This window comes from Salvelinus namaycush, chromosome 6 (genome assembly GCF_016432855.1).
Source record: "Salvelinus namaycush isolate Seneca chromosome 6, SaNama_1.0, whole genome shotgun sequence".
NCBI classification, from domain to species: domain Eukaryota; kingdom Metazoa; phylum Chordata; class Actinopteri; order Salmoniformes; family Salmonidae; genus Salvelinus; species Salvelinus namaycush.
Window position 1 is genome coordinate 36,837,474 of NC_052312.1, and position 11,592 is coordinate 36,849,065.

Genomic DNA, 11,592 nt, shown 5'->3' on the forward strand with positions numbered 1-11,592 from the left:
GAAACTTAATTTCACACATCACCAGTTTATGGATAGAGGCTGTATATACACTTACCTACTCCAATGTTAATTGTTTTATATTAGAATGTAAATATTTTTCTAGTTAGGTATTTTGCTCAAGAAAAACTCTTGTTTCTCATGGTATTGAGGAGGCATATCTATGGTATACCTTTGTAATAAAGTAACTCAAAATACATACAGGGCTACTTTATGTGTGAAATATTTCTATGTCCCAAACACAAAACCCAATAGTGTTTGAATAAAATGATGTCCACATTTTTAGGCAAAATGTGTTCTTTATTCTTCACGCTAAACTGCATAAACACACAGATCTCAATGCTGCTTGCCTTGCGCTTGTGAACAAAGTGCTTTCCAGTCTAACACCTCTCCATCTACCCTCTTTCATAATCAATTGATTAAAAACTCCCATCACTGCAGTGTTCTGTCCAGAGACGACTACAAACAATGTGAAGATGATTTGGATCTCTGAGCATTTTTTAGGATAAAAGGGATGTTGTATAAAACTCTCTTGACTTAAAGGCCTAGGCATAATGCCTTCACAACAGTGGGATCCAAGGGCCTGAAAGGCTTGCTAACATGGTTAGATCTGGGATTAAGTTGCATCATTTTAGAAGATTGAGGTGAATTCACATTAGGTACTACTGTTAATTTAGTCTACACGGCACCATTGCAATTGACACATTGCTCACAACTAGTGGTGTTTTTTCCCATGATATATTTACCCAAAAGTGCAATTTCCTTAATTTGTTCTTCACATTGTTCACTCCAGGAACAGTTACATTTCGCAGCTTAATGTCTCAATTAAAAATGACGAATCGGCCAGAGAACAGTCAACATTTCTGCATGACATTCTTCATACAGCAGTTGGAGTGTAAAGCAGTACCCATCAAATGTTGTCACAAACATTATTATGGAAATGATACAACATATCCCCCTCTCACAAGTGTAACATGCAGATATCACTGTCAAAATAAAACAAATGTGACTAAAGCACAATTACATTTTTGTCTTTTAGCAGACACTCTTATCCAGAGCGACTTACAGGAGCAATAAGTGCCTTGCTCAAGGGCAGACAGATTGTTGACTCGGGGATTCCAAGCAGCAACATTCCGGTTACTGGCTCAACTCTCTCAACCGCTAGGCTACCTGCTGCCACACAATCTCTTTCAAAGGCATTACAATGTTCACATGATATTGACAAAAGGGGCAGAGGCATGTTTGCCCAGGTGCAGTCTAAAGGAAAGAATGATCAATTACTAATCGATTATCTGGTTGATACTTTCCATGGTTGTCATTCCATCTGTTTTACTGCTAAACTACATAAAGACACACCATGTCCAATCAAATGTTTCAGGAGAAGAAATGGAAACAAAAATATAACATCCACAAGATCAGTGGCTGACCTGGATACAAACATGATCAACTCTTTCTCGTTTACATTCACTCAATCTACAATGCATTTCAGATACTTAATCTGCCTGCTTTTGTAAGTCCCATGCCTCCCTGGAGATCATCCACAGAAGTGGGACTTTGTCTGGTAGCACTGTAGTTCTGCCTGTCAAGCACACACTGGCATCTAGTCCTTCTGTGCCCCTGCAGCAGCACAGTGGAAAAGGCCTGGAGCACAGATGACAGGGAAGGAAGTTCCCTATAGGCAGCTTCATGGCTAAAACAGCAGATCAATCGCTGAAAGATGAGTCACTGCCATCGTTGCTGTCATCATCTTGATCTAGTGTGTTCTTTTTGACGGCATCAGGCACAGGTGCATCTGGTGTGCTGCAAACAGAAACATGTAGGAATCACGATTGTTACTTCGAATACATGTAGGACCACCATTTTATGTCATCAGAAAGATTCAGATGTGGGGTATAAAACAAAACGTATTGATTACGAGGTATGAGAATACAGATATTTCAAAGACGTAATGTAAGCACACTCACTCAAGCAGGTTTGGATCCAAACCTTCCTGGACCATTTTATTCTTTATCGCCATAACTGGAACACCCTGTTTTTGGATAGTTTTCTACATTACTGATTTAATTGAACAGATGTCATATTCTGTAGAAATGTGAAAATGTATAGAGACCCACCACTTGCACCATCTTGAGATATCTGGCATAGCGTGGGTCCTTGGCCACAGTCATCCTATTGTCTCCTGCTGCCTCTGCTGCTCTTGGGTCTGGTATGTTTGGAGAGGCCTACAAGAGAGTCAATACTGCAATTCAGTATTTCCATCATGCACAAATATACCAAGTCTTTAAGTTAATGTTCCATCAAAATGGATATGTTGAAATCCCAGGAGGTTGGTGGCACCTTAACTGGGGAGGACAGGCTTGTGGTAACGGCTGGAGCGAAATCAGTGGAATGGTATCAAATACATCAAACATGATTTCCAGGTGTTTGATGCCGTTCCATTTTCTCCCAGTCTCCCTTGCAGATTTTCTCAAGCTCTGTTAAGTTTGATGGGGACGGCGGTGAACAGCAATCTTCACGTCTTTCCACAGATGTAATGGTATTCAAGTCTCGTCTTTGGCTGGGCCACTCAAGTACTTTGACTGTATGCTTAGGGTCATTGACCTGTTGGAACGTAAATCATTGCCCCAGTCTAAGGCCGTTTGCAGGTCGTCCACCATGCTTCACAGTAGGGATGGTGTTAGACGGGTGATGAGCTGTGCCTGGTTCTCTCCAGATATAGCGCTTTGCATTTAGGCCAAAGAGTTACATTTTTGTCTCAGATCACATAATCTTTTATCTTATGATCGCAGTCTTTCAGGTGCCTTTTTGCAAACTCAAGGTGTGCTGTCATGTGCCTTTTTCTCAGGAGTGGCTTCCGTCTGGCCAGATTGGTGAAGTGCCGTAGAGACTGTTGTCCTTCTGACAAGTTCTCCCATCTCAACCAAGGAACTATGCAGTTCTATCAGAGTGGTCATTTGGTTCCTGTGACCTCCCTGGCCAAGGTCCTTCTTGCCCGTTAGGTAGGACGACCAGCTCTAGGCAGAGTCTTGGTAGTTCCATATTTTTTCAATTTCCCAGTTATGGAAACCACTGTACTGTTGAAAACTTTTGACACTCTAGAAATAGTTTTAAACCCTTCCCCAGATATATGCCTCATCACAATTATATCTTGGAGCTTTATGGACTTCATGGTACAGTTCCTGCTCTGACATGCACTGTCAAATGTTGGACCTTACATCGACAGGTGTGTTTCTTTCTAAATCATGTCCAAACAATTCAATTGGCCACAGGTGGACTCCAATCAAGTTACTGACATCTCAAGGATTGGCTGCACCTGAGCTCAATTTGGAGTGTCATAGCAAAAGGGGGGGGGGGAAGGGGTACCTCAGGAGGTGGCAATGGCACAGGCAAAGCTATAGGGGTCTCTGGTTGACTTGGGACCACGACTGGACCGTTGACCTCCGTAGCTGGCCGCTGACCAACACCCGCCACCCTGACATCCTCCAAACCAGGAATAGAGGATAGCTACATAGAACAAAATCACCAGTACTGACATTATCATATTGGTATGCCCAGAGCAGCAAAGCACATAACAGTACAACAACATCAAAGACAGAGTAAAGTCCTATCGTACTGTATACAAAACACATACCTTTGCTTCCAAAATGCTGAGGGTAGTTTCAATCTGCTGTATCCGAAGAGATATGCATGCAAGTTTCTCTTCGCAAACTGTCGAAAAACGATTGAGGAACCGAACAGTGTGCACAATGAACTGGTTGAGATAGGCAACGACTCTCCTCTGTTGTATGGCTGGGACCTGTGACCATATCATTCAGTATCATGGAAAAACTGCAATGTTTATTTACTTACAGAGATGGGGAGTTCAAACACATTTACTACACATACTCATTAGATACAACATTTACTTGATTACATTATTTGGCTGGGAGTCATTCAGCTTGTTTACAAAACAAGCTAAAGCTAATTTAGCTACAGTAGCCACCAAGATATCTTCGGCTACGGAAAACACTCACCTTGGTCAGATCTATTCCCGATCCCACAATCGGTAAACCGTCCTCGTCCATGTTTTTATCGTTTTGGCAAACTATCGGTCAACTCGCTATTACTTTGTTTAATAGTAATATTTTACTGACAATCTGCAAAAGAGAGATGGGAATTGTAATACGCTTCATGTGACTTCACTGTGATCCAAAACGGACGTCATTATTATTCTGCTCTTCCGGGTATATCAGCCAATGAGGTGCTTAGTTTTTCTTCTTCTTTATTGGAAATCAAAATGAACCCAAGGCTGAAGGTGCATACCTCCATCACCTGAACTGGAGGGTTAACAGTTCATTGCCACAAATGCAGTGTGTTCAATACACCACAAGGAGGGAGTACAGTATAATGGTTAATAAATGTGCAGCGTCTCAAAACAAGCCCCAATTATGTTGATCCAGGCAAGGAGGACTTAGTTACTGTAATATGGTTTGCAGAGATGATGAGTTAATGGATAAAGCCATCAACACAAATTATTTGACAACTTCATTTTGATGATGCCTCAGATGCTATAGTATTTTGGAGACAACCCACAATGTGAGTGTACATGTGTTGCATTGGATCATGCCTGATTAGTTGTGAACTATTACTACATAGGAAAGCAGCAGAACCAATGAAAAACAAAACAAAGGAAACCGAAAATGCTGTCCAACGACCTCAATCTGAACTCTAAAACGATTCCAACCATTTGATTTGAATGGACTTGTCTGAAATAAGAGCCCCTTAAACCTGATGTCAGCCAGAAATGAAACCCTCTAACCTGACCTAAGAGCAAACTGAAGCCATAGTCCATGCCTAGTACTTCCCATCTGATCGTAAACAAGTCTGAAAGCCCAGTCCATGCCAATTCAACCTAGTTCAACAGGCAGGAAGAGTCTCTGCCCAGTTTCAAACAAAATTGTTATGATGCTTCTACACCTGCATTGCTTGCTGTTTGTGGTTTTAGGCTGGGTTTCTGTACAGCACTTTGAGATATCAGCTGATGTAAGAAGGGCTTTATAAATACATTTGATTTGATTTGATTTATGAATAACTCAACAAAAAAATCTAAGCTGACCTCCTGAGTCAGACCCTATCCAGAGAGTGTTGGGAGCAGATCACTTTTTAAACCAGCAGCATATTGATTTATATGGGACTGTAATTGCTTCAGTGTGTCCTGGATGACTCCCCCATAATTGAGGCCTGGCAGAGCCTCTTCCCTGGACATACTCTGAGCCAGGCAGCTGGCAGAGGAGTACCGCACCCACTCCCCTCCCCTCCCCCCCCCTACCCTACCCTCCGCCAGGGAGTGAGCAGTGGATGGTTACCCCCTTACCCCCAAGCCACTCTATCATATCGTGAGGAGTGAACTGCTCTGTCAGAGCTTCCTGTGCTTGGCCCTCCTATGTTGAACATAATAAACGGCTTCCTATCCACCGGATGTGTACCAAACTTACTAAAAGTGGCAGTAATAAAGCCTCTCTTGAAAAAGCCAAACCGTGACCCAGAAAATATAAAAACTATCTGCCTATATTGAATCTCCCATTCCTCTCAAAATTTTTAGAAAAAGCTGTTGCACAGCAACTCACTGCCTTCCTGAAGACAAACAATGTGTACAAAACGCTTCAGTCTGGTTTTAGACCCAATCATAGCCCTGAGACTGCACTCGTGAAGTGGGTAAATTACCTTTTAATGGCGTCAGACCAAGGCTCTGCATCTGTCCTCGTGCTCCTAGACCTTAGTGCTGTTTTTGACACCATCGATCATTACATTCTTTTGGTGAGATTGGAAACCCAAATTGGCCTACACGGACAAGTTCTGGCCTGGTTTAGATCTTATCCGTTGGAAAGATATCAGTTTGTTTCTGTGGATGGTTTGTCCTCTGACAAATCAACAGTTTTTTTTGGTGTTCCTCAAGGTTCCGTTTTAGGACTACTATAGTTTTCACTATATATTTTACCTCTTGGTGATGTAATTATGTAATTCAGAAACATAATGTTAACCTTCACTGCTATGTGGACAATACACAGCTGTACAATTCGATGAAACATGGTGAAGCCCCAAAATTAGCCTCCCTGGAAGCCTGTGTTTCAGACATAAGGAAGTGGATGGCGGCAAATGTTTTACTTTTAAACTCAGACAAAACAGAGATGCTAGTTCTAGGTCCCAAGAAACAAAGAGATATTCTGTTGGATCTGACAATTAATCTTGATGGTTGTACAGTCGTCTCAAATAAAACTGTGAAGGACCTCGGCGTTACTCTGGACCCTGATCTTTCTTTTGATGAACATATCAAGACTTTTTCAAGGACAGCTTTATTCCATCTTCGTAACATTGCAAAAATCAGAAATGTTCTGTCCAAAAATGATGCAGAAAAGTTAATCCATGCTTTTGTCACTTCTAGATTAGACTTCTGCAATGCTCTACTTTCCGGCTACCCGGATAAAGCACTAAATAAACTTCAGTTAGTGCTAAACATGGCTGCTAGAATCTTGACTAGAACCAAAAAATGTGATATTACTCCAATGCTAGTGTCTTTACACTGACTTCCTGTATAGGCTAGGGCTGATTTCAAGGTTTTACTGCTAATCTACAAAGCATTACATGGGCTTGCTCCTACCTATCTCTCAGATTTGGCCCTGCCGTACATACCTACACGTACACTATGGTCACAAGACGCAGGCCTCCTTATTGTCCCTAGAATTTCTAAGCAAACCGCTGGAGGCTGGGCTTTCTCCTATAGAGCTCAATTTTTATGGAATGGTCTGCCTATCCATGTGAGAGACGCAGACTCGGTCTCAACCTTTAAGTCTTTATTGAAGACTCATCTCTTCAGTAGGTCCTATGACTGAGTGTAGTCTGGCCCAGGGGTGTAAAGGTGAACGGAAAGACATTGGAGCAACGAACCGCTCTTGCTGTCTCTGCCTGGCAGGTTCCCCTCTCTCCACCAGGATTCTCTGCCTCTAACCCTATTATGGGGACTGAGTCACTGGCTTACTGGTGCTGTTCCATCTCTTCCCTAGGAAGGGTGCGTCACTTGAGTGGGTTGAGTCACTGACGTGATCTTCCTGTACGGGTTTGGCGCCCCCCTCGGGTTCGTGCCGTGGGGGAGATCTTCGTGGGCTATACTCAGCCTTGTCTCAGGGTAGTAAGTTGGTGGTTTGAAGATATCCCTCTTGTGGTGTGGGGGCTGTACTTTGGCAAAGTGGGTGGGGTTAAATCCTGCCTGGTTGGCCCTGTCCGGGGGTATTGTCGGGCGGGGCGGGGCCACAGTGTCTCCCGACCCCTCTTGTCTCAGCCTCCAGTATTTATGCTGCAATAGTTTATGTGTTGGGGGGCTAGGGTCAGTCTGTTATGTCTGGAGTATTTCTCCTGTCTTATCCGGTGTCCTGTGTGAATTTAAGTATGCTCACTCTAATTCTCTCTCACTCCCTCTCCCCCCTCCCAGAGGACCTGAGCCCTGGGACCATGCCTCAGGACTACCTGGCCTGATGACTCCTTGCTGTCCCCAGTCCACCTGGTCGTGCTGCTGCTCCAGTTTCAACTGTTCTGCCTGCGGCTACAGAACCCTGACCTGTTCACCGGACGTGCTACCTTGTCCCGGAACTGCTGTTTTCGACTCTCTCTCTCTCTACCGCACCTGCTGTCTCTAACTCTGAATGCTCGGCTATGAAAAGCCAACTGACATTTACTCCTGAGGTACTGACCTGTTGCATCCTCTACAACCACTGTGATTATTATTATTATTTGACCCTGCTGGTCATCTATGAACGTTTGAACGTCTTGGCCATGTACTTTTATTTTCTCAACCCGGTACAGCAAGAAGAGGACTGGCCACCCCTCAGAGCCTGGTTCCTCTCTAGGTTTCTTCCTAGGTTCCTGCCTTTCTAGGGAGTTTTTCCTAGCTACTGTGCTTCTACATCTGCATTGCTTGCTGTTTGGGGTTTTAGGCTGGTTTTCTGTATAGCACTTTGTGACATCGGTTGATGTTAAAAGGGCTTTATAAATACATTTGATTGAGAGCTTCCCATACATGTTTCACAAAAACACATTCACTCTGCTGACAGGGCTTTCTGCAGGAGGGAGTACTTCTCTATAGGGATACTTACAGAATTAACAGGTTTCTTACTTAGAGGGGGTCCTCTGAGAGTGTAGTGTGGTGGGGCATAGACAGCATACGGTAATTAAAAAGTTATGTTTCTCAGGGTTTTTCCTACATCAAGAGCACTCGTTGAACTACTGGCAACTTGTGCATACTGGAATTGTATTGGTATGATTGCATCACCCAGGATTTGCATAGTGTTCACTGTTTTGACAGAATCCTGTGTCTGTAAGCAAGTTGACATGGATAGGATGAATAGTCTCAGCGGAACTTTCCTATGTGCCGTAAAAGAGAGAGTTTGGGAATTTTGACAATGATTAAATAATGACAGCATTATTAAACATTGATAATAAATACATGGCTCTTAATAATAGAACTGCAATCCTGCAAGTTGAGGAATAGCTTTCTCCTGTATCACAATTTCCATAGATATTGACCTGATACCCTGGTAGCTGGGTAATATTTGCTTTGTTAACAAAATTTCTGAATGTCTTCTGAGTAGGGTTTTATAATTCCAGGAACTTTCAATAAATTCCTTGGTTTTTCAGAAATCCTGGTTCGAGGATTACGGACTTCCTGCTTATTCCCTCCTGACTCCAGGAATCCTCCGACCAGAATTTTCAGAAAACCAGGGAATTTATTGAAAGTTCGTGGAATTTGGCAACCCTCCTTCTGAGCACACTAGGCTATTTCTGCAAACATTCTCTTACTGGAATCCAGCATGTTCATCAATCTGACACGGATAGTTAAACTATCATAGAACAGTATTTAAATTGGGATTTGATCATCAACAGGCGCCATGGAATTTCCTGCCCACTTCACCGAAACATTTGTGACCCCTACATGTTGCTGCGGCAACGGCAAGTATCAAAACAAGCACCCCTCTCGCTCTGCTGCTCCATGACGCACCTTTATTTCTTCCATATGAACAGACATGGTATGGCACCGAAATATGATTTTGATATCCCATGCACACACATCAGCACCACACCCCTCTTTTTCAATGAAACCCACTCCACATCACTGAGTAGATTAAATACTGGGAAAAAAACGAACTTACCCCCTCTCTCACACAATGAATAGCTTAGTTTGCTTAGTTCATATGAATATTTTTGGGTTGAAATCACTGATCAGAAAAGAACAGCCTAACTCACAGAGCCATCTCAAACTAATCAAGAGGGAATAGTTCACCCCAATTAAGATCAATGCTATGAAGGAGAAGAATGAAACAGGGTTGAGAGCACAGAGTCTAACTGCTCTCTCAGCCCCCTGTGTGTCCTCATGTGAACTTAAAATGCTTATCTTTCTCATATACTCATCTGTATGCTGGACCATTGTCTTTACCTCTGGCCTGGCTGTTTGGCAGCACCTCTTCCCTGTCCAGAATCCCTGTGAGTGAAAACAAGCCTTTTCCTGGTCAATGAGTTCAAGGGGGCGGAAGAGACAGAGAGAGAGAGACAGAGAAAGTTAGAGAGAGAGAGAGAGAGAGAGAGAGAAAGAGAGAGAGAGAGAGAGAGAGAGAGAGAGAGAGAGAGAGAGAGAGAGAGAGAGATAGAGGAGAGAGAGGAGAGAGAGAGAGAGAGAGAGAGAGAGAGAGAGAGGAGAGAGAGAGAGAGAGGAGAGCGAGGGAGAGAGAGACAGGGCAAGAGAGGGAGAGAGAGAGAGAGAGGAGAGAGAGGGAGAGAGAGAGAGAGAGAGCGAGAGAGAGAGAGAGCTGGCAGAGGTACAACCCTGAATGCTGCATATTGGAGTGGGCAGGAGAAGGAAAGAAAGGTCAGTCTACTACTGCATTGGGGGATAATCAGACAAGAACAGGCCATCATTATAGCCATACCCCAGTAGTAATGATAACAGTCATATTTATCATAATTCATGGTAGTGGGACTTATAATCACCTGAGAAGATGGTTGCCAAATTAGATGAGCTTTTCATCAGAAAACACGGATTGATAGCGAGGTTTCTGTAAGTTTCTTGGAACCAGAGGAATTTTATTTTGATTTCCCTGATTTGACAAGGTCAGCTCAAGCAGCTTTGTCTTTAATCAGGGGTGCATCATTGTTTACTATTATATGGTTACTCGTTACCATGACACAAGACACAGCAGGGAGTGAAAATGTGTATGGTACATTGTGCTCCTGTTTTGTGCCATTCAGCATGTTGGATGATAATGCCCCAATGTTCTGAACTGAAGAGAGAGACAATGACTTAATGGTTATGACAATACACCCAATCTGCTGGAGCTGTAGCTAAGCCAGGGGCAGGGAGGACCTTTGGAGGCAGTAGGCTTTGGGGTGGATAGGATGTTGGGCTTGATCATAGTTATCAAGGCATCTTGAAACCTTTTATATTCCCTGCTGTGCTCATCCACTTAACACTGGTAATAGTGTTATGCATAACATATTGCAATGAGTGAAAACGGTATATGAATGTAGGCACTATCTGCCCATATTAGGTTTAAATAGGTGAATTGAATGTCCTCATACACCCTGTGACGTCTTTGAATATGCTTGCATGTTGTGACCCACTTTGGTGGCATTATAAGGTGTCATGTTTGCCTGTTTGTGTCCACGCACTGCCCTCTCTGGATACGTCCTTGTTTATGTGATGCGCTGACACTGTCTGAGCTAACTGGAGCTGTGCTGCTGATGTCCTGCTTTATGATTGGGTCAGCACTGATCTCCTGTTTAGTGATTGGATCAGTGCTGGCGAAATCAACCCTCTTTAAGCCCTGGGACAATTAGGTAGTGGTCTTTCAAAACACTGTCCTTTATTGGGAAAAAGAGGATTGTCCTATTCAAGGGCATACATATTTTCCATGGAAAGAGTGTTGTCAACAGATACTGGGACACATGTCAATTCAAAGGGACAGCAAGGTGCAGATTCACAGATTGGGAAAAAGCCCACATTTGGGCTGTCAAGTGGCAATACATTGTTCAGTGACAAACACTGAGTGGTCATAATATTTGCATTGTAAAATATGATTTATTGCCATGGTGTGCACAGATAGACCTGACAAGAGGACATTTAAAACTACATGTATAAAACTACATGAATAATCAGGTGGTTAGATGTAGGATTTTAATCCTGATGACCTGAGGACAGGGATGATATTCACATATATGAATATAAACGTATATGAATTGTATGAAAAAAGAGACCAATGTGCAGGCTATCCATTAAAACTGTTGACTGTGTGTGCACTGTACATAAACACTCAAATATTGTAGTTTATGAAAATCTTTAAATCATGATGATGAATCAGCCCACTAAATCAAAAGTTGGAGATAGATATGTATGTAATAGATGATGAATATGAAGACACATAGCCTACATGTGCCACATAAATTACGCACGAGCGCTTCATGGACAATAATTATATTTTCCAACGCCTATAACAACTCATCTATGAGATTTCTACACATAACAAGCTTTGAGAAGAGCGGTTGGTATGGGTCTTGTTCTATCTTGAACTATTA

At 42.8% G+C, this 11,592-nt stretch overlaps 1 protein-coding gene across 2 annotated transcripts; it reads right to left on the reverse strand.

Annotated features, from left to right (window-relative positions):
* Positions 1 to 276: 276 nt before the first annotated feature.
* On the reverse strand, positions 277 to 4,193 carry LOC120049943 (WASH complex subunit 3). 2 transcript variants are annotated; one of them, XM_038996460.1, is made up of 6 exons: positions 4,011 to 4,193; positions 3,629 to 3,793; positions 3,361 to 3,501; positions 2,112 to 2,219; positions 1,962 to 2,026; positions 277 to 1,797 (listed from the first exon to the last, which is right to left on the reverse strand). In XM_038996460.1, exons 1-6 carry the CDS (start codon positions 4,059 to 4,061, stop codon positions 1,701 to 1,703), a joined length of 627 nt encoding a protein of 208 aa, XP_038852388.1. In that variant the 5' UTR covers positions 4,062 to 4,193; the 3' UTR covers positions 277 to 1,700. The 2 variants fall into 2 exon arrangements, with proteins under 2 accessions (XP_038852388.1, XP_038852390.1); XM_038996462.1 differs by lacking the exon at positions 3,361 to 3,501 and having other exon boundaries at positions 304 to 1,797.
* Between the last annotated feature and the right edge of the window lie 7,399 nt (positions 4,194 to 11,592).